This window comes from Lutra lutra, chromosome 9 (assembly GCF_902655055.1).
Source record: "Lutra lutra chromosome 9, mLutLut1.2, whole genome shotgun sequence".
NCBI classification, from domain to species: Eukaryota; Metazoa; Chordata; class Mammalia; order Carnivora; family Mustelidae; genus Lutra; species Lutra lutra.
The window spans coordinates 78858151-78886015 of NC_062286.1; the positions used below are offsets into that span (position 1 = coordinate 78858151).

The window sequence follows — 27865 nt, forward strand, 5'->3', positions numbered from 1 at the left end:
TACCTATAATCTTTTCCGGTAAGCCTACAGAAACACTAAGAAAGTAATTCCAGAGACATCACAAGTAAAGAAAACAGATCGACATCTGCAATGAATACAGATGCAAAAATCCTCGACAATAAACTAGCAGACCAAATCCAGCAATATAAAAAAGGTTAATTCACTGTGCAAGTTTTCTAGAGCTTTCATGACAAAGTATCACAACATGGGTGGCTTAAACAACAAATATTTTATTATCTCACGGTTTGGGAGGCTAGAAGTCCGAGATCAATGTATTGGCAGGGTTGGTTCCGTCTGAGGGTGTCAAGGTAGTCTGTTCTAGGCCTCTCCTACCTTCTGGTAGTTCTTTGGTTTATGGTAGTGTAACTCCAATCTTCACATGACATTCTCCCTGTGTGCATGTCTGTGTCTAAATTTCTTCTTTTTATAAGGACTTAAGTCAATTAGATTATGGGCCCATCTCAATTGAAAATGACCTAATCTTAACTACTTACATCATCAACAGCCCTATTTGCAAATAAGGTCACATTCTGAGGTACTGGGGATTAGGACTTCAACATCTGAATTTAGCGGGGACAAAACCAACCTGTAACATAAAACCATGACCAAAATGAATTTACCCCAAGAATGTAAGATTGGTTTAACATTTAAAAATTAACTAATGTAGTATAGTAGTAGTATAGTATAGTATAGTATAGTAGTATACCACATTAATAAAGGACAAAACCCACACAATAGATTCAGAGAAAGAATTTGAAAAAATTCAATATCCCTACTTGATGAAAATAGTAAAAAGCTAGGAATAGAAGGGAATTTCCCTAATCTGATAAAGGTCATATACAGAAAATACAAAGTTCAATCATACTTAAAAAAAAAAAAAAAAGATTTTATTCTTTGAGAGAGAGAGAGAGAGAGCAGGGGGAGGAGCAGAGGGAGAGGGACAAGCAGACCCTGTGCTGAGCACAGAGCCTGATGTGGGGCTTGATCCCACAGTCCTGAGATTATGACCTGAGCCAAATATCAAGAATTGGGACACTTAATTGACTGAGCCCAGGTACTTCCTAAATCATACTCAATAATGGAAGACTAAACACTTATTCCTTAAGAGCAGGAATAAGACAAAAATGTCCACTCTCACCACTTCCATTCAACAATGTACTGGAGGTTCTAGTCTGAAAAATTAGGCAAGAAAATTTGAGACAAGGAATTCAGAATGGAGAGAAAGTGAAACTATCCCCATTCACAGATGGCATGATCTTATATTTAGAAAATTCTAAGGAATCCACTAAAAAACTATTAAAAGTAGTAAGTGAGTTCCCTAAGTTCGCAGGATACAAATCAGTACAAAATAGTCAATTGTATTTTTATACATTGCAGCAAACATTAAAAAAATGGATATAAGAAAAATAATTCCAGGGTGCCTGAGTGGCTCAGTTGGTTGAGCCTCTGCCTTCGGCTCAGGTCATGCTGTCAGGGTTCTGGAATCGAGGCCCGCGTTGGGCTCTCTGCTTGGTGGGGAGCCTGCTTCACCTCCTCCCCGCCACCCACCGCCTGCCTCTCTGCCTATTTGTGATCTCTCTCTCTCTGTCAAACAAATAAATAAAATCTTAAAAAAAAAAAAGGAAAACAATTCCATTTACAATTGCATCAAAAAGAATAAATACTTAGGAATAAACTCAATAAAAGAAGTATAAAATTTATACTTTGAAAACAGCAAAACAGTGTTCTAAGAAATTAAAGACCTAAATAAGTGGAAAGCCATCCCATGTTCATGGATTGGAAGCCTAAATATTGTTAAGATGGCAGTACTCTCTCAAACTGATCTACAGATTCAAAGCAATCTCTATCAAAATCTCAGCTGACTTCTTTTCAGAAAATGGCAAGCTGATCCTAAAATCCATACAAAAATGCAAGAGATCCAGAATAGCCAAAACAATCTTGAAAAAGAATAGAGTTGGAAGACTCACATACCTAATTTCAAAATTATTACAAAACTACAGTATTCAAGACTGTATAGTACTGGCATAAGTACAGTTATAAAGACCAATGGAATAAAATTTACCTGTATGTCTATAGTATAGAACCCATATGTCTATGGTCAATTAATTACTGACAAAAGGAGTAAGATAATTAAATGAGGAAAGAATAGTCTTCAACAAATAATGCTAGGATGAATGATTAACTATATTAAAGCAAAATCAAATGGATCTCTACCTCATTTTATACATACACTTACTCAAAATGGATCAAAGGTGTATATATAAGAACTAAAATTATTAAACTCTTAGAAGAAAACATATGTGTAAATCTTCATGACTTTGAATTAGGCAACTGTCTCTTAAATATGATACCAAAAGCACAAGAAATGAAAGAAAAAAATAAATTTGACATATATCAAAATTTTTTTCAAAGGAACTATGAAAAATGTGAAAATAAAACCTTACAGAATGGAAGAAAGTTTTTATAAATCTTCTATCTGATAAAGGGCTTACATCAAGAATATATAAAGAACCCCTAAAACATAGAAAAACAATCTAATTAAAACGTGGTCAGAAAGCTTGAACAGACATTTCTTCACAAAAGATATATAAATGCCAATATGCACATGAAAAGATGCTCAATGTTATTAACCATGAAGGAAATGCAAACTAGAACTACACTGTGAAACCATTTCACACCCACTAAGATGCTATAATAAAAAATACTGTTGAACAAGTGGTGATGAGGATGTAGAACTCTGTGAAAATCATTGACTTGTACCCTTTAAATGGTGAATAATATCTCAATAAAGCTGTTAGCAAAATCTAAACCCAAATAAGACCAAGGTAAAGTTTCTGAAGACAAATTTGTGATTGCAGACTATTTTCTTTGGTCTTGGCTCTATTCACTGGGGCCAACAGACTGCATTAGTGAAGAGTTGGCCAAAGCCCAAAGGAACTCTCTTCATCTGTGCTTTGCCTTGAGCAATTTATTTTTAAATAACCCTTTGTCAAATTAGACATACACAGTCTGGTTTGCATGTCCTCTCCTAGGGCTTTTGATGTTTTTATCTTAGGGATGGGGTGGGACATGGAGAATATGTTTTCCTCTTTGAAAGATGTGATAGGTTAAGGGCCAATTAATTGTCAGTTTTAGTTTTCTTGGCCCCTGACTCATGTCCATTTTCAACTCCAACAGCTTCCAGTATCAATCATACAGGAGCCAAACTCTCCATGAGGCACAGATATCTCACTGCTCTGAATTTCTAATTTTCTTTCTTTAATGGTAGTGCATTCTCTAGTTAGTGTTCTTAGAAGTGTAGGTGGGAGGGAAGTAATCTAAGGGAACCTTATAAATGATGAAGAAATAGGAATTTTTTTTCAGTACCTGGGTTACCCAGTGCTGCTATAAATTATGCAGCCAGCGGTGGGTAGGTGCTGGGCTGGTTTGCTTCAAAGCTGATTAGGGATAATGGAGTTTGGGGGAAGGGAGGGAATTGTAGGCATTCATGAGCTAGTGGATCATGTAAAGAAAGTTAGTCTGGAAGTACTCTGATTCTAATGCTCCAGAGGCTAGAGTTGTCTACGAAGCTCCCAGATTTATCCAGCCTCATTGGGTGCCCCCTACCTACTACCATCATCCTCAGCCATTAGCTCCACAGGAAGGCTGGCTGCTACTGTGGTTACTGCTGCTTGCTGGAGAAGTAGGGATAAGGACAAGAATTCAGTGTGGCCTCTATCATATCTGTTGCAGCAGGATCCAAAGTAGCTCCAACACAAAGGTCTGACCCAACCACATCTACTTCCTTAGTAACTATCCATAGAAGGCAAACAGGAGACAGGAAGGAGAGAGCCGATAAACTCCTCCTCTTTCCTACCTTCCTTCTAGCCTTCCATCATCTAAGCCACCACCATTCCATGTAACTTCTTCAATTTTAGTATATGTGCTGCCGAAGCGAGCACCCATGTAACTTCTTCAAAGACAACCTGGTCACTAAGAAGCTGGCAGTGTTTTCTTATGAGGCGGTATACAACATCTTCTTTTGCTTTCCCCTTACCTGGACTCACTGCCCCCTTTCCCTTGTTCTTCCTGACCTGGGAGTGTAAACCCCAATAGAGCATGTGTACGCAAGTTTTTTCTCATGCTGTTTTCTAGAGAATCTGAGCTAATGCAGAGACCAAGGCCAAACTGTATCTGGAAGAATCAAGGTAAATATTGGACAGCTCAGGTCTTGTGAGGATGGAGTCATAATAATATGAGGAGGTAAGGAATGAACAAATGGGGTTGAAGTCCCAGTATCATGGAGAGTGGTGGGAATGTAAGGTTGCTGTCTTTGTAGAGTTTCCAATCTGTCAAGGAAGATCTTAGTTAAATGCTGTTATCACATTTGTAAGTGTACAGTCATAAACTGTGTGTAGGAAGTGAAGGAAAATTATACAGTGCAAGGAGAGCCTACAAAAGGGAATGTGATTTAGTCTGGGAGTTCAGCAAGTCTTTTCAGAGAAAATACCACCTGGGGTGACATCCAAAGGGGTGGGATGAGAGAAAAGGGAGGCTGTTCTGAGCAAAATGAATGGCACTGTGGTGAGAGGAAACATGCTCAGGTGGGGGGAGTGGGGCGGAAAGGACTTCTCCGTAGGGAAGGTGCCTCCCAGCCTCGGTTTTTGTGCTTTTAAAAAATATCTCAACCCACAATAAAGAACGTATTTTACATCTTAACCTAGTACCAACACAAACACAGACACACAGACCGATGTGTTTGGAGCTGGAACAATATGCCATGGGGTTCATCACAGAACTGTCTGCAATGATTACATACATATGAAGAAACGTATCAAGGTAGATATGTACGTACTAATGTGGAAAGATGTACATGCTATATTTTAAAGAGAACAGATACAATATATAAAATTGTATCCCGATTTGTTAAAAATATTTATACATGAAGAAGTGTACGTGTAGAAAGAGGTTTGAGGAAGAAGAGAAACTATAAAAGGTGGCTACTTCTCAAATTATAGGGGATTTTGTTTTCCAACTTCGATACTTCATTATTTGTACTTTTTACAATATTTGTATTAGTTTTTCAATTGGGAAAACTAATAAAAATAAAGCTAAAAGAAAATAACTTCAGATGTTCCTTGAGGATGCCACTACAGGCAAAGTGAGGTTATTGGTTTACTCGAAATTCAGTACTTTGGGTTACCCAAGCAGCAAATTATATCAAATTTGACTCAACTGGCATATTGAGTTTTAGCTTCATGGAATCATTTTAACCTTGTGAAAAAAGAACTTGAACAAACCTTAGGTTTGACTTTCATTGGTGCCACTTTCTTCTTCAATGTCAAGAGACTCAAACCTGGGAAACAGGTGGGCAAATGTTAAATGATCAAAGAACCACCACTGGGACTGGAGAAAGACATCCAAAGGAGAGTTGTTCCCTTGCGGAAAACCTCCCTAGTTACTGTGGGCCTGGCTATAAGGAGGTGGAAAGTTCCTCAGAAGCGAGAAGCTTTTAGGCTTTCGTAAGGCTTTTTTGGTAAGGCTTTCGTCCCCCTGCTACTTGACTGCTTTTACAAAATTCTACAACAAATCTGGAGACTTACATTTGGCCTCATTACTTAGATAAAACAAGACTCTCAAAACTTGAGACAAAATAACACTGGGCTATTCAACTGCTTTCCTTCCGTCACCCTATTTCTCCCTTCAACACTGCATCTTTAACTTCAGATCTTTCTGCTAGGATTGACCTGTCATATGAGATGGGCTATATAGCTGTGACAAATTTTCTGGTCTCCGAGAGGTTTCCCTGTAATATTTAGATTATTAATTTATTTCCGTTCTTCTTGGGCTAGACTTTTCTCCTTAAAAATACTGGGGTGGTGGTGGTATTGTAATCCTTATTTAGATTCTTGATATGACCCAAGAGACTAGTGAATCTTTTCTGGGAGGAAGTTTTAATTACTAAAAAGGTAATTTTTGGTGCTGGCAGGAGGAGAGTCTGCTTATCCGACTCTCCCTCTAAATAATAAACGCACCCTCCATGCACAGAATCATCTTCACCATATAAAATGAGTGAGTGGGAAGAATTCTATATCTTTCTTCCTGTGGAACAGACTGCTCTGGCAATGAGCCCAGTCATTCTGAAGTTCTCCATGATCTGTTATTTAAATCCAACTCATTATGACTGATTTCGGGCAGGAAGCCAAAATGTAAAGACTGACTAAATACCTATTTTTGTTTTTTCCGTTCTGTCCCTTCTTTCCGTCTCCAATTTTAGAACAAGCGCTGACTCCGAGGTCAGGGTCAGATGTATAGACACCTCAACATGAGCATTCCATTAATACAAAAGCAGGTATTCCAAAGGGTCCTGTGGCTTCAAATGATTTGGGAAGATACCATATTCTGAAGTAGATAGCAGCCAGGTTTAACTCCAAAATACCCATGAGATTTAACATAAAATATGCTGTGCTACAGCTTAAATTCCACTCCCTGTGGCTGCAGACATCCTCAGAAGATATCATATTCATCTTTTGTCCCTAGCTCCTGGCACAGGGTCTCATGCTGGGCATCCAAAAAATGTCTTCTGAATGGAACTTTGAGGGCGACAGGCTAATTATTCTATTTTTTCTTACATTCTGCAACCATGGCTGTTCAATCACTTTGTAAAGCTCTTCTATGTTTGCATGCAGTTCTTTAAACATTTTACTTATGTTTAAATGCATCTGGAATGTATTTTTTTGTGTAGCATGGTAATATGATTTTGCCCCACTACGAAATGCCACTTTTAATGTACATTAAACCTCCACTGATTTTGAATTGTTTATTCCTCCCTTCTGTTTGTCTCTTCCTGTATTAGTACCATACTGTTTAAATTACAGCAGCTCTTGACTGTACTTTAATATCTGGAAGGACAAATTCCCTCATATTTACTATTCCCTCATATTATTCTTTTAAGGTATGTTTTGACTTTTTTCACATTATCCTTCCAAATAAGTTTAATTTTTAATTTGTGTAAATAAACATACAAATAAAAGCAAAGTTGATTAGAATGATTAGAATTATGTCCAAATTAGACATATAATAATTTTTCTGAGACTGATCTTTTTACAATACCATGTCTTCCAATCCAGGAACATGGCATACCTTAATGTTTTCTGTTTTTGTTTTATATTCAATAGTAGAGTTTTATGAATTTTCTTCATATTTATCCTATATATTGTTTGTTAGATTATTTCTAGATATTTTATTGTGTCTTGTTATAATAAATGGGAATCGTTTATTCCATCATACTAACATGATTAAGGAAAACTGCATTTGAGGAACATTCTATATTCAACCATTCTTGTTGAATTCTTTAATATTTATTCATCGAATCAACATTTGTTGAGTACCCATTACAGGCTAGATATTTTCCTACGTACAGGGGCTTTAGTAAGGCACCACACAAACACATATTAGGGAATACACTTTACTGTAAACCTCCCTCTGCCCCCTCAACACCTTCAGTGAGTAAAGCTTTTGTTTTTCTCACCTAATGTTAAGTCCAGAGTAGGCAATTCAGGGCTGTTGTGTGACTCTACAATGCCAAGACGGGTTCAGGAACTTTCTATCTTTCTGTCCAGCAGTCACTATTCAATGTCTGTCACTGTCTGGCCTCCAGGACCTCCAACATTCTGTCCACATTCTGAGCAGGAAGGAGGGCAAGGGCAAAGGATAAAGAAAGTGTAATATCTGGGCCTGAAGTCTCCAGTGTTTCTAGTCTTTCTAAAATGGCGTCCCCTGATTTTTTACCTACACTCACTGGCCAAGACTACACCACATGGCCACAGCCATGTCCATTAGTCATATTATGTTCTTCTCAGATCAGAATTCTTTTAGTAAAAAAGGAGGGGAGGATTCTGAATAGGCACCTGGGTAGGCCCTGCCATAAGAGATTCCTGTCCTTCAGGAGATGTTCAAAGAATTTATACACCTTGGTAATCTTATTCAGCCTTGTGGCTGTGGGTAGTTTTATGCTGCTGACTACCGACACTTCCGGCCCAGCCTTCTCTCCGGAACTTTAGGCTGAAAGAGCCTATTTGGCATCTCCCCTTAGATGTCTAATGAGGATCTCAAATTTAACCAGTCCTAAATCAAGTCCTTCATCAAAACAGTCCAAGACAGTCTTCTCCATCTCAGTAGATAACAATTTCATCCTTCTGGTTGCTTAGGCCCAAAACCATCCTAGACTCCTGTCTATCTCACATCTTCTATCCAATACACCACGAAATCCTATTTGGCTCTGCCTTCATCTTCCAAATACATCCAGTATCCCACCCCATCTCATCCATTTCTACCAGTAACATTCTTGTCCTAGTCACCATTATTTTATGCCTGCATTACTGTGACAGCCTCCTAAAATCTTTACCCACATAATCATTCCTGAAGGTTCAGTTCCTTGTCTTCCTCTTTTCTAATGATCTTATCCTGGTCCCCCACCTCTGCTACTTATTCCATGATCATTCCCTACCCTTTATAATTCCCCAGCACTGCACCCCAAAACCTTGTCATTTCAGAGTTAAGCATCCCACTGCTGACATCCACTTTCACCCACTGTGTCCTCTGTTATCCCCACTCTAACATTCCTCCATCAGGACCTACAATCATTAGTCCTGTACTTTTTCACTGCCTCTCACACTCCCCTTATACTCTTGCTTTTCTTCTTACGGAGTTTAAATTCCATGGTCAACAATTTCTTTGTCTACATGCCCTCAACTGCTTGCCTTTTTGTCCATTTTACTTGCTTGGCAAACTCCCAAACCTGATTAGACCCACCCTTCCAACTGTGCCCACCCAGCTGCCATGATGGAAGAAACATATATACGCAAGTGCACTGATCCTCCGCTTGACTGACCCTTACCCCTCAGTGGAACATTTAACACTGCCTGGAAGTCATATTCTCTTTCCCTAGGCTTTTCACTCTTTTATCCTTTCCTTTCCTTTTTCTTTCTTCTCATACCTCCAACTTCCTTTACTCTAGATCTTCAGGCTCATATGATGACCTTCCTTTTTATTTCAATGAGAAAAATAGAAGCGACCCCAAGAGACCCTCAATGAGCTCCCATCACATCCTCCTACCTACATCTGGGCCCATATGATCTTCTCTTGTTGACACAGACAGACTGTTTGTATTTCTATCTCAGACTAGCCACTGTGCACCAGATTCTGCCCAAACTCATTCACTCAAGGATATCATTCCAGTGACTCTTCCCTATCTCCTGTCTCAAATTTTCCAGTTTTACTAGCTCATTTCCATTTGTATATTATTTCTTCTTAAAAAATATAAGAACTCTCTCTGGACTTCATTCTCCCCTTCTAACCACTGTACTATTTCTCTTATTGCTTAACAGCCAAGCCTCCTGAACAAATTGTCTATATTCGCTATCCCCAATTTAACTCCTTCCACTTTCTTTTAAACCCGCTCCAATCAGGCTCTCACCCCCGACCATCCATCAGAAACAACTCTTATAAGGTCAACAAGATATCTGTCCTAGTTAACTTCTGGTTATCTTTCACATTTTAGGCAAACCGCACTGAAACATTTTCTGACATTTCTGACTAGGTAAACCTATCTACTACATGCTGTCACCATTATATTGCTCATCCTGCTTGTAATTTTATATTTGTATGTGATTTCTCGGTTAATGATTCTTTTTTCCTCAGCAGACTCTAAGTTCCATAATGGTAGGGATGATGTCTATTTTTCTATCATAATTGTATGGTCAGTGTCCAGTACCATGCCTGGCACTCAGGAGGCCACCAATAAATTCTGGGAGAATAAATGCTTTATTACCGTCATCCCCATTTTAAACTTGGGAAAAGGAGGCCCAGAGAAGTAAAGACTATTAGATCAAAAGCACATTGTGGATTATCGGTAGGATAGGGACTGGGGTTAATTGAACATACTGACCACCAAGCACCATGCTACATTCTAGGGGTACAAGATGAATGAGACATGCCCCACTTTGCCCAGGCTAGGCCTTATAGAGCTTCCACCATGTTTGGGCTAGAGAGGACAAAGCATGCAACCTACTGCAGTATCACATTCTTCTTGTGTCTACAAGGGCTTACTACCAGGTCAACGGAGCTGCTTCCACTGCTCTGGTTCTGGTGTTCAAAGTGGCCAAGGAGCAGGCCTCTTCCAAAGAGCATTTGTTTGACTACATATAGTGATAGATGTTAACTAGATTTATTATGGTAATTATTTTGAGATACATACAAATACTGAATCATATTGTATACCTGAAACTAATATAAAGTTACATGCCAATTATGCCTCAATTTAAAAAAAAAAGCATTTGTTTGAAATTACATTGCAAGATTCAGAATAAGACTTTCTGGGTACATATTACTCATCACTGATCTACATATTATGAACCAGGAAGAACACTGGAAGGAGTAGGAAGGTCAACTCCATTGTCACTTGAAGACCAGTAAGAAAGGAAGGAAAGCATTTCAGAAATGAAACTGTCAGGAAAACAAGCCTTGAGTTACACAACTCTTAAGGGAGCTACTGTATTAAAAACATCTATGTACAACCAGTTGGAAGACTCAATATTTTGAGATTAGCAAGCTACCAGGCAGAACTGCCAATAAACACAGTCCAATTTACCACTCTGCAAGGGACTATACTACCAAGATGATCATATGATTTATTATGAACAATGGGGCAGTTTGGGAATAAAAAGAAGTACAATACCAGGACAGTGAGTGTTTACTAGGATTGTCCCAGGCTAAAAAGCAGGACTGATCACTCTCTTTAGTAAGCATCCTCCACTCATTACACATGGAGAAAACCAGGTACTCATTTAGTCATGCAATTGACTCCATTAAGCCAATTAGCCAGAGCAGCTAGAATGGACAAGACCCCAGTCCAGTGTGGCTCTATTTAAATAATTTTGACCCTGAATGGTCATGCTAATACTTACCATCTTCATTGAATAAAAACAGAGTTAAGAGTCACTTGCTTTATCTACTTGTTTTTCTAGCCCCTTCATACCTGATCTATAGTCAATCTTTAGGAAGGCCATTTCTTTCTCCATTTGAAGTTTAGTCCTAATGCTTAAGAAAGAAAATGCCTTCTGTGCTAAGTAAAGTCAAACTGAATGCCATTCTTCAAGTTTCCAGAGGTTTCCCTCTTGCCCAAAGGCACAGTTGGCTTAGATAAAATTTGCATGAATATGTGCCACATCTTTAATCAAGGACTCCTAGGTCATTCACTGAATCAACATAACAAAAACAAGGTCACTATCCACAGAACTTTATTGTAGGGATCAACACATACATACTTCTTGGAAATGTTCTGCGCCATTCACTTGATGGTTACAAACACATCAGGACCTATCTAATTGGCATCTTTTTTATTTGCTTGTCAAGAGAAAATCATGAATCAAGTCCAAAAGTCCTGATTAAAAAAATCTGTAAAAAGGGAGGGCTAACCACTGCCTGCCCTACATCAAGAAACATTGTACAATTCAAATCAAGAAAACAATTCCATACAAGTCCAGCAAGGCAAGCTGGCAAGTAGAAATGAAATGACAATCTGTTATACAAAATGCAAAAGGAGTCAAAGATGAAGTACAAAAAATAAAATTTGGGTCAGAAAATCATTACTAAATAAAACCACATGAGGATGTCTATTAGTTATTTTCTTTAAGGGGAAAAGAAATTGAGCTGTTAGTTTCCTACTTGTTCAGAAGGAAAAGTAAGGAAAGTGTTTGAAATATACTTCTGATACTGAGTGAATCCTTTCTCATCTGCTACCTAGAAGTCACAAACACCTCACTTATTCTTGCCCATCTCTAGAAATGAGAAAATAAAATCAGTGTTTGAGCTTTAGTGCAACACTCACAACACCCGAATGAGGTCCAGAGTAATCCTCGATCGGGGGATGTCAATGTTGAGTACTTGGACTTCCACTCTTTCTCCAGGGCCCAGTCCAAGACTCCTTCTCTTCTTTGTTTTAGAAAGTTTTGCTTCTGTTACATTTCGTATGGGAATCAGCCCTGATCTCCCCACTCCTATATCTACAAAAATTCCAAACAGAGTAGCATTCTCGACTTTGCCTGTGAGAACTGTCCCAACCTGCAGGTCTTCCAAGCAGACTATGCTTCTCTTGAAATCAGGTTTATCAAAATCTGTAACAAAAGGGGAAAAAAAAGACAGTGTAAATAGTAGGTACTATACTTCCCAGACACAATATACATTAGTAAATATGCCCAGACCACGAGTTAGCATTGAGAGGGGACATAAAAGGAGCTGAAATCCAGGCTTGCCTTCAGAGAAAATGCATCTTAATTGGAGAAGCAGCATTCACCTGGTAGGAACAATATGAGAAAATTTACTCATTTTCTTCTCCTCAAACTCTATCTCATTAGCATGCAAACATTAGCACTATACATAAGGATTGAGAAGCCTAGAGTTTTATTTTCCTCTTTATGAGGAGGTGATGAGAAAATATCATTGCTCAATGAATATATAAAGCCAAATCACAAACAATAAGAAAGTTAAGACCTTTAAAGACAGAAAATTGGGATTTTTTTTCTTCCAGTACCTGAATTCTCAAACTGTTTAAAGGTGGCAGAAAGTACATCAACATTTGGTCAAATGTAGATGAAATTAAAATGTTCTCTTCCATTTCCCCCCACGAATTTGGAATTCAGGAATCAATTTCTATCCATTTTGAATATACGTGGCCAATCAAAACTTAATACATTCTTGATTATCTACAGCTCAGAAACCCAGACCAGCCAGTTCCTAATTTTCTTTCTCCTTTTTCAGTTTAATTCATTAAACATTTATTAGCTCCTGGTATGATCTCCTATGTGGGCAATCCACTGGTGCTAGAGATACAAAGATGAAGACACACAGATCCCTGCTCTCAAGTTCCTTACAACCCTATTTTCTTATTGGCCACAGTGTACATTTCCCTGTTCATTAACACCAGCGCCCCCCCGCCCCACCCCAAAGTGAGTATAAAGCATACCAAGGAATCATGGCTCTAGTAAAAACAAAACAAAAACAACAACAAAAGTTTTATGAGGGGAGCCTGGGTGGCTCAGTGGGTTAAAGCCTCTGCCCTCCGCTCAGGTCATGATCCCAGGACCCTGGGATGGAGCCCCACATCGGGCTCTCTGCTTGGCGGGGAGCCTGCTTCCTTTCCTCTCTCTGCCTACTTGTGATCTCTGTCAAATAAATAAATAAAATCTTAAAAAAAAAAAAGTTTTATGAGGGAGAAGGGTAGTACTAACAGTCTAAATGGGGCTTTTGGGTTATCTGTGAATTCCATTTTCCCATGCTCTTGTTGGCTCCCTTTCCTAGGATTACTGAATGTTGATTCTAATAACAAAGAACATTCTATGCTTGGATCTCCTTTTACTAAGGCCTCATTTTCCCTCCACCCATCCCACTTCCTTTTCCTCCACAGCTGTTGGCTTGATCCTGATTACTTGTTAAAGCTATCCTTTACAGTTGTATTAACAACTGGCCACCTCTTGGTTCCCCTCCCCCAGTCCACCTATCCTGAAATCAAGTTTTTTTTTTCCCCCCTAAATTCACCCTTTTCCCATAAAACAAACAAACCCTTTTTAAACCTCAAATCTCATTTTCCTCATAAAAAAAGTAATATGCAAAAACTGGAATTGATTCTGTACAATTTTCCCTGACACCAAAGTAGTAGATTCCAAAAGCAAAAAACCTGTTGTAATATTACACTAGGCAGACACTGTGTCAAAGCAAAGTGAAACTAAGTCATTGATCAGGGCAGAGGTAGATGGTCCCTGAGGTCTCATAGGCATTGTTTTTATGCTTGGAAATTCTTTTCTCTTATAGAGGTCCAGCTGCTACAGATTCCCCAAGGGTTCCTGATCAGCTGCTTAGTTTAATTTTGCATGGAAAATCAGAGTCAGGAACTACTTAACATGTTCCTGAAGACAGCCTGGGCCACTGAGAAATCAGAAAATCCTCCATGTACCAGGCAAACTTTAACACTTTGATTGCCAAGGCTACATAATCAGTCAGCTGTCACTAGGCTGCTTCTGATGAATTCAAATATAGAAACTAATAGGCAACCAGAGTGCTAATAAAATAGAATCAATTTTGTTAGAAGACAGGATGAGTTCAGTGAAAGAAAGAGGCATCAAAGAAGGAAATACTTTTGAGAAAATGAAGAAAAGGAAAGATGTAACATTTATAAATACTGTAATGAGGAAACATCCAAAATACTATCTGCCTCTTCAAAAATATGACTGTTTGCCTTCCCCCTTAGGGATAGTTTTAGTATTAAAATAAAAGCTTTTAGACAGTCCAATTTTGAAAATTGTGACTTACCCTAGGGCAAAGGTCAATTCCAAAGTGAGTTTAAAGAGACTTATTTGAAATTTCACTTGTCACAATGATAAACACTGCAGTAACTAGTAAGCTCAGTCCAGAGCCCAGGTGCATCTGTGTTTCTGCTCTCTAAGGGCAAGACAAGGTGAGGACCTCTACTTAGCAGTTGGTTGTTTAATTGAACCGTATAATCTGAATGTTGATTTTCGCTCTGAGTCTACAGTGTAACCGGGATAGCAGAGCAATCAACACCAAGACAGAAAAACGATCAAGGAAACCCAGTACAGGAGGCCTGCAGCTAGAGAGAGCATACTTACTCATCTTCTAATGGTGTCCTAGGCATACCAGCCTCATAGCCCACCCTGTTTGAGAACCATTGCTCTCCTTAGTATCCTGCTAAACAATACCCAGGGAATTCACAGACAAGGGCATCAGGCCCCTAAACAGGGATGGACTTGTCTACTGAAACATCCATTTTGGATGGACCACCCTGGAGGCTCCTGTTCCCACATTTTTGTCATAGATCTTATTACATATTTTTTTCCAACTTAAAAAAAAAATAATTTCTGACTTACAGAAAAGTTGATGGAATAGTATAATGAACTTACTGGGTATTTGTTTTTTTTTTTTTTAAGTTTATTTATTTTTTAGTAATCTCTAGCCCCATTATGGGGCTCGAATTTACAACCCAGAGATGAAGAGTTGACTAAGCTAGCCAGGCGCCCCTTACTGGGTGTATTTTTAAACTCCTTTAAACCTTTTCACAAAGAAGCATGCCTAACCCACTCAACAGAGCCTAACTCAGCCTAAACATGGTATCCTAAAACTGACTGTGAGACTGAGACAAGTGCAGATTCATTTAAAACTCAGAGCTTCCTATTCAAATTTCCTTAGGAAGTGGGTCACTTAATACCTTAGTTCTTTTTTATTGGGCCATTGCTCTCAACAACTGTGTCTATTACACTTCCCTCATCATCTACCTACACTGAAAGCTGAGAGCTCTTTTAATTAGAAGGAAAATCAACAGAGAGATAGTATCTTATTTGTTCAATGTGTACACTGACATAGAATCTAGGAACTTGGAAGTCTGCAATTTAGCAAGAAGATTCACTTTTTAGTTTATGAACTGCATACCTTACCTTGGACTTCCGGCTCCTACAAAATAAGAAGAGCTTACAAAAGGATTATGAAAAGTGTGTGCCTCCATGCACACAACAGCCAATGTGAGGCATTTAGTCTAGTGTGATGGAAAAAAAGCATGGGACAAGGAGTCGGGAAACCTGGCTTCTTGTTTTGGCTTTGGATACTAACCAACTGCAATGACTTTGAAGACAGGGCACGATGCTTCAGTTTCTGCACGTACAGAATGGATAATAATTTCAGTTTTGCCTGCAGCAGAGGTTTGTTGTGAGAGCCACAGAAGACAATGTGGCATATGTAAAGGCAAGGTGCTATTATTCAAATTTAATTATTTACCTGTTCGAAAGTCAAAGCTTTCAGGCTGGCTGAGACCATCTATGATGACTTGTAAAGTGTGAACTGTTGTTTGCAAACTTTCTGCAATTTTCTCTATTCCTTCCTTTTCAAGGAATGAATTTATTTTTTGTTCCATTTCAGGCTTTCCAATATCATGCAGTGTCCCTTTGATGAATGACAAAAACCTGCAGGGACAAAAAAAAAAACCCAGCACTTATTAATAATACTACTACTTATTTTCCAAACTCTCTATACAGGTCACCCTAAAATTCATTCATCTCAGATCCATATATCATCAATCAACTGATCAATCAGTCTTAATTAAAAATCTATTGTGTCTCATGGCATAATGAATGACCTGTCTTAGAAAAAAAAGGAGGGGACGGACTTAGGTTCTTGGGCTCTTTTCCAAAGAAGCACCTTCTCAAAATCAACATCAGAAATGCTTTACAGTGGAATGTTCATTAGAGTTTAGCATCAAACATATTTTCTTTTTTTTTTTTTTAAGATTTTATTTATTTGACAGAGAGAGAGATCACAAGTAGGCGGAGAGGCAGGCAGAGAGAGAGAGAGAGGAGGAAGCAGGCTCCCCACTGAGCACAGGGATCACGACCTGAGCTGAAGGCAGAGGCTTTAACCCACTGAGCCACCCAGGTGCCCCTCAAACATATTTTCTAAATAAGGATACCTATGTTTATCTCATGTTTCCTAAATTTGAGTTAGAAATACTCAAATACTTAAATTAGCTAAGACGCAAACAGTGAATTGATGATTTCAAAGTCCAGAAAAATATCCAGTAAGCATTGCCAGCTTTCTGACAAATGCAAATCTGTTATTCACGTGCCGTATCACTGCTTTTTACTTTTGAACACCTCTGATGACAGTTACCTGCGCAAGCATTCTGTCAGCCTACTAATTCTCAAATTCCAGACAGTAAAGCTTCACTGTGGATTAAACTGTATCAGGTATATTAAGTATTCAGAGTCCACAGGAAAAATATGGGAGGGGATATCAAAAAGAAAAAGTAACTTGCTTATAAAAATGGAAGGTGTGGAAGCAAGTAAGACCTTAATTACATAATCTTGAGATGAGTATTATTTTTATATACTATATAAATTATTGCTGCAATATTCACAAAATAAAAATATCTGCCTTTCTCCATTTCCCTTTGCAATGTTTACCATTTCCCTTGCTTGCTGCCTCTGAATTACTTAGCTTTGGAATTCAGTAGTAAGTTAATTAAGAAAAAAAGAAAGGGTTAAGCCATTTCCCCCTTCAATTTCATCTGAATATTGGGCTGTAGCTTACTTTCTTGAGAGTTCTCGGCTGGGTATTTTTCGACATCATTAAGTTCCATTTCCTATGATTAATGGCACTTTAAACATGTCAACACAGTAATCAGACAGATAGTGATACTAATGCCCTCAAATCCTTTCCTCTAAGGATGTCTCTGGCATACAAGAAGGGAAAAAGGAAACTGTTGGAGGCTTGTCCGTCATCAGAACTGGGATGTATCCCATTTGGCAGGTTGCTACATTATCACGAAAGGAATGCTTTCATTTCCAGTCTTTAGGCTGTTGTGCTCAACCAGAAGAGCCTCTTCAGTGATTATGCAGTCCTGGTCTGGCATCTGGTGGAGAACGCACTCTCATCTCTCACTCAGGGCATCCTTTTGGGTTCAAATGGACAATCTTGCTACATTTCCAACCATATATTTAGTCAAAAACCTAGATTCTCCAAAATCCCAACTAACTCTCTTGAGAATATATTTTGGTTAGTAGTCTAACAGAAGACCAAAGAATTAGTGCTTGGTATCTCTTTTTGGAAATGAGCTTCCGTTCAAATTGGTGGCCAGTGAGACATACAATGTAAGTCTGTGTGTCCATGGCTTCCACAGCTCAACGGAGAGGCAGCCAGTGTCTGTTACTGCTATTGGACAAGCAGTAGCACATAAGGGCCCTGGTGACAGGGAACAGCTGCTGAAGCTCTGACGGGACAGATGACACATGACAACTTCTGCCCACAGCCAACTTCTCTGCACAACTTTCTCAATAATGCATGCCCTGCTGAAAAGGCTTCCCTGGTATTTATCCTCTTGGCTTGATCGGTCTGCAACTAGCTATTCAGTAGAATATCTTTCAAATCCTCAAGATTCTGGCTTATAATCAACTGTTAAAATGCCAAAGCATATTCAGGGGCTGTAAATCTATAACCCCGAATGGCATTTCATAATTAATGAAAGTTAACTAAATGGCAGAAAATTCCCAAATCACTGTATAAGTCTTGGCCTCAGTAACAAAAACACTGACTCAAGAGGCTGTTTGGAGTTTTAAGGTTGTGTGTGCATGTGAGAGAGAGAGAGAGAGAGAGAGAAAGAGAGAGAAAGAGAGACACTAACTGCTACCAAAGTCACTTCCATATAAAGAATTCTGTTTATAGTAGTTGCAGATGTAAGAAGAAAATTGGTCTGTTTAACCTGGGTGCCTATTTCATATATCATTTTCATTCTCACATACAGAAGCCTGAGGGCACTGGTAACTGAAATCGATAAAAAAGTACCAAATTGTGCTCCTAGCTAACGCTTCATATTGATCAACCCTATTTTTAAATGACTATGGAACAAAGTCAAATGCTACTTTATTTTGAAAACTTTCTTAAAGTTACAACGGGCTTACAGAAAAGGGAAAATAGCAAAAACCAAAGAGGGGAGGGACTATAAAATGAACTGGGAACAGAATTCAGATCAACCTCTACCTTCCTGGATTTCAAATATATTCAACAGTAAATGTCAGAAAACAATGCTTTACACCTGGTAATCACTCAAGAAACATGCAATCTGTAAAGAGCCTAAGAAAAATTTATTCTGAATTTTCTGAATTTTGGCCCTGGAATTAAGGGTAATAAGTAACATGCAATACAGAGTTTCATTTTAGAATTGGGTACGTTAAATCGCACTCAATATAAAATGCTTTCTGCCTCGAAAATACCATATAAAAATAAACTGCATTTTATTAAAGCTTGGAACCCAGTACCTACAAGTAAGTGCTGGGCATTAGGTGAGTGCTTGATAGAGGTGTTCATTCAATCCTAACAAGAATCCTAAAAGCTGGGTGTCCTATCATACAGAAAAGGAAAATTGAGGTTCAGGGAAGTTAAATAATTGGCCCAAGGCCGCACAGCTATTTTCACGGACTACAGTTTCATGCCATATACATCAGTGTGTGTCTGTTTATAACTGCAGTCACGTCAAAATCAGTGATATGTTAGATTAAGATATAAAACATAATACTTCTGGCAACATTTCACCAACACGATTTGGTGGTAGATTAGTTTTAAACAGGAGACAGCTAATACCGATAAATTCCACAAAGAAATGACTATATAAATGCGCTTATGTAGACAATTCTCTCAAAAGTCGATGAGTTGTTAAAGTCATAGCATCATTTTCTTCACTGTCTCTGCAGGGCTTTTTCAGCTTGCTAAGGACTGCGGCCTGAGCTCCTGTTTTTATTTAATATGTAATTTCATCCATCTTACTTAAAGTAAGAAAGTAGCATAAATGCAACAAATAAGCACATCATGTCCTTTTAGCGCACATCTGCACAAAGTTAAAATACAGACCTTGCAGCAGAGAGTTTTTCAAGGAGAATGCTTATATAACCTAAAATCTCTGATATTTTTTTGCAGAAACTTGTTACTAATGAAATGCTTTTCCCCTTTGGAGAAAGTCTTTGTAAGATCCTTCCCAAAGAATAAGAAATTCTCAAGCTTTGTAAGACTTCAGATATACCCATTCAGTATGGGAGCCCAGGATCGGGTTCTCTACATTAAAGTACTGTGAGACCCCACAGAGCACAGAAGAACCACAGTAATGCAAGCCCATCACTTTAAGAACAACTTACTATTAGCACGTGCTGGGGGGGGCGCCCAACACACAGCAGAAAGAACTGCGTTGTAAGGGCAAGGTGCCTGTGGCTGGCTACCCATTCTCAACAGTTCCAAGAGAGACTTTCATACTTTTATCCATTAGTTTTACTCAGTTGTAATTATACCAATAAATAAAACATTCAACGCAAGAGCAGAGTCATTTTATAAATAAGCAGGTACAGACAAAGCAGATCATAATTTGTAATTCAGGGAGATGCTCAGTGATCTAAAAAGAGAGCTTGTACTCTAGCGAGGAAACCCGGACCTCTTAACTGAAACTACAGAGTAAGTGGTGGGACACAAATGAAAGTTCAGGCATAATCTGTTAACACCAAAACCACAGATTCAATATGTATTTTTAAATCTACTGGTCTTAATATTAAAGACTAAATATAAATTCCAATGTGGCAAAAAAAGAGAGACCCGTTGCTCCTTTCACACCACCTACAGGGAGCCGAATTTACACACGGGAATGCACAGCAGCACACATTTAGTTCAGCTTAAAGAGAGAGTGCCGGCTTTACCACATCTGCTGTCTCAGCAGCCACGTCAAAGGGGCAGCAACGTGAGTTGCACTTTAATCATCAAAGAATCTTTTCAAACTTTTAACTTCTTTGTGAAACCAAGACACTGAACTGGGCCAAAATCCTTAAAAAAAAAATCTTTGCTTGTGCAAAATCTACAAGTACTGGTAAATCCATGTAGAATGCAAGGACATTTTGGAACAACGTACCACATTGCAGAAACTGGCAGGTCAGTGAAGGCAATGTTTAAATGGCTTTCCTGAGAATGTAATCTACCATAGAAATTGACAGCAAGCAATTTTTCACAAGAACTTACAGCTAATTGGCTTTTGAAAACTGCAGATAAACTTTTAATAATGCAACCCTTTCAGAAAGGATAAAGGAATTGTTCTGAAAGCCCTTACAGACTTTAATGTGAGAATATAGTTTTAAATGGGGTGCAGCTATCCATGCAGCAGCCGGGGACATCTTTACCCACATTGGTTTGGTATCACATGGAGGGTCTTTGGAGCCCTTCCTGCATCTGAGCACTTCCTGCATCTAAACACACCATGGCATCTAAACACACTCTTGCATTTATGAGTAGCAGGAAAACAAAACAAAAACAAAAACAAGAGGAATTGAAAGGAAGAAGCTGTCATAGATTAGGAAATGCAGTTTGTCTTCCAAAAGACTTGGTTTATAAGCATCAGACTGTTACCTGCTTCTAACTTCTGAAGAACTTACTAAATGTTTCCTTCTTTTTCAAAGATCTGGTGTACATGCACAGAAACTGGATACAGCATGCATGCTGTATTAATTGTACATAGGAGAACATATCCTTAGCTGTTTTATTTTAGCTATTTAGTACAGGGAATTGGCTTTATTAAAAAAAAATGCCAGTTACAATGTGCTTATATATTTGCACCACACGAAACATCTAAGATCAGAGAAATAATAAGCAGTGCCACAAAGAGTAAGCAGTAGTGATTTAAAAAAGATTTATCCATTTATTTGGGAGAGAGCGAGTATGAGCAGGGTGAGGGGCAGAGTCAGAGAATCCTCAAAAAGACCCACTATTGAGTGCGAGGCCTGACACAGGGCTGGATCCCAGGACCCCGAGATCATGACTTGATCCAAAATCAAGAGTCAGTTACCCCCCAGGCACCCTGTAGTATTGATTTTTATGTAGCTTTTCCTATTTCAGACCCATTTGCTAGGTTATGGTACACTGTGTGATGATAATTAAAACTATAATTAAAAAACCCAAATGTGTATACATATACATCGAAATGAGCATGAGTACATAAAAATCGGAAAACATCCTGTATTGAAATGATGTGATTACTACCCTAAAACTTTCTAAAATCCTGTTTTAGGAACAGCTTTAGAAATAAATTTATAAGCAACAAAGAAAAATTGATTTTCTTACATTTTTAAAACAACAACACCCCCCCTCCAATAAAAAGAACCAGAGAAAACCCCAACAACCCTATATACTCGGCTTGATCACCCTCCTTCCATTGAGTCTGGTTGTTTTAAACACACACATACACATACCCTTAAATGATAAAAATCTGCTAAAATATCAAGGCTCTTCCAAGGAATGTGACAAAATTGAAGCATTCTGAAGCATCTGAAAAAATAAATTAGAAAAGCATACTCAGCTTTCTTCATTAAGCATTCATTTACTGTGGAAGAAGACTATGGAAGATGGTAACAGAGCTTGTGCCTTGAATGAGCTTATGGAGTCTTATTTTAAGCAATGACAATATGTCAGAATAAATATTCTTCCACTTACATCTGTTCTTTTAAGAGGTAGGATTTTATATGCAGATAAGCATACTTTCAAAGTGCTCAATGAAGATGATTTCATTTAATTCTCTCAAAAATTTATTGTGGAGATAGATTTGCAGATAAAGGAATCAAAACTCTGATAGATTAAATGATCTGCCCAAAGTCACACAGCTGAGACCACAAGGTTGTAGGTAAGGTAAAAGCTGTCATAGATCATCTCTTCATTAACACTCCTTAACCCTTTACTTTGGGGAATATTCAATGCAGACAGAAGATTTCGGTCCTAGATAAAATTTGGCACCCAGGACCACTGCCTGGGAACAATTTATTATTATTTTTCAAACCAAATTCAAAAGGAAAAAGTTTGGCTCTTTTTGAGTTACTCAGTAAGAATTGGACAAAATTAAGTTAGTGGTTTCAAAGGCTGTAGACTCTCTACAGCTCAAAAACACTGTGTTTAGAATTCATATAATTTAATTTACTGGCTGTAAAGCCATAACGTGGATTAGTGCTTGTGAGTATTTGAAAGAAGAGGGCAAATAAAAAAGTGGTACTCAAAACCACTAGGCTAGATGGTGGAGCTGGAATGAAAACAACTCGGGCACTACTAGGGTATAAAGCCTAGGTATCAGAGTAAGGACTGTTTTCCTTAGGAAAACAGCCTTTCTACCATGAGTTTGGTCCTGTCAAAGAATCCTCCTTTCAAGGATTTGAAAATGCTTAACATCTGTCATTTCCATAAAACCCCTGGTTGCCGCTGGATGGGCAGAGACATTATTTAAAGACTATGCAATTGAGGTCAAAGTAATTTGCTTATGGTCACACAGAAAGTTAGAAGACAGGCTAACGTTAAAATCCATAGTGAGACAGGACGGGAAAGGGAGGAGGGAGATAATGGGACACTAGATCAATACCCTACTGAGTTTCAGGCTCCAGACTGAGTGATCTAAGCCTGAAGAAGAGGAGAGAAGGAGAGGGCCAATACTCTGGAGATGAGAGAGACCGAAGCAAGCACATCGCTGTGGCTGGCTAGCAACTCCTGGCCACTCCTCCACTGGGTGCTAACAGGCTGCTCCACATACGAAGCAGAGAAACCACAACATTTTCTCTAGTCCCAAGACCCAATGTTAATGTAATTAACAATGTTCAATGACCCAAATTATAGCCGATCACATGGTAAAACAATTTTTCCCTGGGAGACCAACAGTTGTAAACCACACCCCCCTTTTTTTTAATGGCTCAGCTTGACAGCTCCTCTGCAATCACAACAAAAATAACAGCATAAGGGGGCGTCTGGCTGGCTCAGCTCTAAGAGCATGTGACTCTTGATCTCAAGGTCATGGGTACGAGCTCCATGTTGGGCGTAGAGATTACCTAAATAAATAAATAAATGAACTTAATATGTCAGTAAGAATAATTACAGCAACAACAATAGCTTACTTTGCCCCGGGTGCTAAGAATTTTAGATATATTAATTCATGTCATCCCATGAAGTAGGTACTATTATTATCCTCACTTAACAGACAAGGAAACTGTGGTACAGAGAGGTTAAATCACTTTCCCAGCTCAAACAGGCATGATTTGAACCTAGGCAGTCTGGTATTATACTGCTTCCAGAATGAGCAAGGGGAAAATCTGGCAGTACCTAGAATTCTTCAACTTCCTAGTTTTCTCTACCAGCCTTTCCTTGAACTTCATGGCAGGGTAGTGGGGGTTGGAACAGCACTTAAGACATGAGATATGACAGTCAGTTGCTAAGAACCCCATAGCTTAGTCAAGTGGATAGATTCTCTTTCATCATTTTTCTCTTTTGTGAAGGCACTTTTGAAAATATGATAAATGCTACTTCCTGGGAATTACAGTATGATGTTTTTGGGCTTTACGAACAAGAAGAAAAAAAAATCACCTTTATAATCTGCCCATTTATCATCTTTATAGTTTAGGTTTGGCTTCCCTTTCATGATGCTGGGCCTCTTCCTGAAAAGGCTGTCTATGGCTGTCTAATCATAGCTCTATAGGAGCTATGGAGGTGGGTAACTGACTGAAAAACATGCTAAGACATCACTTACCAAAAGTCAGCAATGATTCTACCTTAATTTTCATGTCCGAATGCTGCCAACTCTTGTGGGCAAGTCCAGAAAAATGTAAGACCTTTCAAATTTGCAAATAATTTCTTACATCTGTTTACCTAATCTTCACTTATTATATAGAATTTGTAGTTGGGTTTCTTTTCAGGCAAGCTTCCCACAAAGAAACATGTTTTTATCATTGCAGAAGTTAGCTGGCATGCGAATGCAGAAGAAAACCGTGGTGAATTTTAGATGTGCAGAGGTGTGCTAGGTATATTCAGTAGGCTAAGTGACTTACTGCTCAGAAAAATTACAAATCACCTCAAGTCATGCGCCTTCTGGGTTGCTCCTGGTCAAAACTACGAATATCAAATCTGCGAATGTCACTGCTGTACTGCTGCTGCTGTGGGATTTTTTTTTTGTGTTTTTTTGTTTTTTGTTTTTTTAAAGAACAATCTAAACTCCCTGCGTTACAGCTGTTTATTAGCTGAAAGACTTCCTTCCTTGTTGGGCAGAAAGCTAAGTTTGGGAAGAGTATGACAAAACCCTGAGTGCAATTCTAAAAGAAGACTTCTGATATGCTAAATCCTTAAACAGGAATGGGAAAAAAACAGAGGTTAAGATGCGCTCACTCATTAAAGGTCTTCAGCACGGGGCACCTGTCACTCTCTGGCTTGACTTATTGTAGCTCTCTGGCAGGGAGCAAGGCAGGACCTCTACAGCACCTCCCCAAACCCTAGCCCCAAATACTTTTAGACTATGAGAATGGCTGGGATCCATTTAACCATTTATCTCATCACAGAATTCTGTGTATCTATTGACTTAATTTTACTCTTGTTTGTTTCTCTTTTTCCCAGCTTTACTGAGACACAGTTGACATAAAACATTGTATAAGTTTAAGGTATACAATCAGTTGATTCCATATACTTACATAACTACAAAATGATTACCACCATGGCAACTCATCCATCCCGTCACATAATTAGCATTTCTTTTATGTGGTGAGAACATCTAAAATCTACTCACGAACTGTCAAGTACATAACATAGTATGTATTATAACACAGCTATAATCACCGTGCTGTACATGAGATCTCCAGAACTTAATGCGTAACTGAAAGTTTGTGCCCGCTGACCAACTTCTGTTCTTAAAAATCTGATATGAGTTTTTAGTAAATTAAGAATAAACATTACTGGGCCTTTGTATAGAAGACTCCCCCCTCCTCAAGTAAATATTTTGTCCAGTTGTATGATTATTCCTATCTTAGACCTGAATTTTAAATTCATGGCTGTTTCTGCTCTGAAAACATACTTTTCAGCATTGACTGTAAGGGTTGGAAATTGGTACATCCACAGTAATAAAGGAGACGAGAGTGCAGATACTGCCCAGTACAGCTACTGATACAAAGCATTCTCGGAACACAATTGTCTAATCCGTCAGAATGGTGCTGCATGTCACAGTCCTGCTGTGCAGGCTACTAACCACTTACAGAAACTCGTCTTTTCAGTGCCTCCATAATGGCCAAAATAGAAATAACAATTAAATCTGAGTGAATGCTTTATCAAAGCGAGTGCTGGCATTTTTCAAATTAAATCAAGAATATAACAACCTTCAAGCTTAACTATCCGAAGTGAACCAAATTCGAAATGCAGGATATTCTTTGGGACAATGCCAGATCTTGCTGTGACATGTACAAACCTGCATTATCTGCAGCACAACACACTACCTCCGAGCACCTCAGTCAAGAGAAAGGAAAAATCACATACTTGTCTTTGACTCTCTGGATCAACCAAAATGGAATACATAGGCATGGGGGAGCAGCAACACTTAAACTGGTTGTTTCTGGACTTCATTCTGCTGATAATATAGCAGCAATTTTCCTCATGGCCCATATCATCCCACATAATGAAATCACTCGCTCATGAGGACATTGTGACAATTTCTAGATGATAACAGAATATGTAAGTAATCCTCTTTCATGTTCTATCTCTGTTTTCTAGTCTGCAAAGTCCAGGAAGGCTCTGGGCACACATGTTCTGGGAAAGCAGAGAATTCAGTTTGGGGAGGTCTGAAAATGCCTTCAATCCACAAGGGATTCTGAAGTACTTATTCAACTTGTGGGATAGGCGACAGCAGAAAGGACGATCTAGATTTCTACCAACAATTTTGCTTACGCAACTACATTGACCTCAGCCTGTTTAGACTAAAGAAAAAAAATACCTAGATTGAAATTAAGCTAGACATTTCATTTTTTCCCAAAATAGGATAAAACTTACAAACAACCATAACACAGGGTAATAATTAGTAAGTGGCCTTTGTGAAGCACAGAAGTTGTATACAGAAGAACTCATTTCCAGATGGGGTATCTTTGTAAGATTTCATGCAGGAGGTGACATTTGGGCTAGGTCTTTGAGAAGATTTCAACCAGTAGAAAGAGGAAAAGAGATGTTTAAAGGGTCAGAAACAGAAAAATATAGTTCAGGTCAGGTCTGGGGAATAGTCAATAGTCCAATAAAAACAACAAACATTCATTGAGTATCTCATCATTGCCAGGCATGTTAGAAACATCATCTACTTGACCTTACAGCAATCTTGAGGCTGGTATATTACTATTCCCAATTTTTAAGGTAAACAGAGTTCAGATGGGTAAAGTAAATTACCTAAAGTAACTCAGCTGATAGAACCAATATATGAACCAGATCTATGGCACTCCAAATCTTGAGCTCTCAACTAGCTCCAAAGCCTGATCTTTTAACTAGTCACAATTTAAAAAACTAGTTTGGAGCCAGATTTAAATGTAATCATAATGATCTTTCAGATTAAGGATATCATACCCTTAAAGATGGTATGTTAGCACAGAAAAGTAACAAGTTGTGTTATGTCTGCTTCCTAAGGGCAAAAAAAAAAAAAAAAAAAAAAAAAAAAGAGTATCAGAATATGTTAGATTTGACTGTTATTCTCTATCATCACATGGCTGAAATCAGACTCTTCCTTTCCTCTGGAGAAAACATTACCTCCTCCATTAAAGGAAACTTTGCCTATTTATTTTATTAAGGGATCTGTAGGAAATGAATTCTTCACATAGAGTGTGTAGAATTTTATGCTGTTCTGCTGCAGATGTATTTCCTGAATATTGCATTAGAAGAATTTCCTTCTGTTGTTTTTCAGAATAAGGGCATGTGCATTTCAAATGAAGCAACTTGATAGTGACTACATTTGGCATCTTCTCATTTTAGGAGAGGAACTGGGTATAGGGCAGGAGTAGCATATTCATCCTAGAGATGTACCCACCGCTGCCAGCAGATATTTTTAAGTAAGAAAGAGGGTAAGGAATAATGCAAGACTTTTAGGAAATGTCAATGAAAAAAACATACAGAATCCATATTACAGGAGATTTGAGTGGAACATGGGATTAAGAAACCTACTATTGCTACAGATAGATTTTCCTTCAGTAATCCTTTGAAGCCATTCTGTTCCAAATCTTTTACCTGATTACTGCCTACTTCTCTGAAAAATTCAAAGCTACTCTAAAAGCCCCTTCCTTAGATGTCTTAATATCTTTACTCATCCTGCCCCAAACTTCCCTAAGCTATTCCTCCATCCCTTGATTCCGTTTCTCTCCCCACCCTTGCTCCTCATAGGTTGCTATTAAGGACTCTTGACCTTGGCATTTTTTTGGTCTCTCTGGGTCCTACTTGCCTCACCTCTAAATGTGGCAGTAAAGAGTCTTTTAGCTTTATAAAATAT

General features: G+C 38.5%; 1 protein-coding gene across 2 annotated transcripts in view; it reads right to left on the reverse strand.

Moving 5' to 3' along the window:
- Positions 1-11262: 11262 nt before the first annotated feature.
- The window catches only part of SRBD1 (S1 RNA binding domain 1), a 203997-nt gene continuing 187394 nt past the window's right edge, over positions 11263-27865 (reverse strand). For both annotated transcript variants that reach the window (XM_047745849.1, XM_047745848.1), the window contains exons 20-21: positions 15823-16007; positions 11263-12155 (exon numbers count right to left, since the gene is read on the reverse strand). In XM_047745849.1, the coding sequence (XP_047601805.1) occupies positions 11866-12155; positions 15823-16007 (475 nt within the window). In that variant the 3' untranslated portion in view covers positions 11263-11865. The remainder of the gene's footprint in view (positions 12156-15822; positions 16008-27865) is intronic.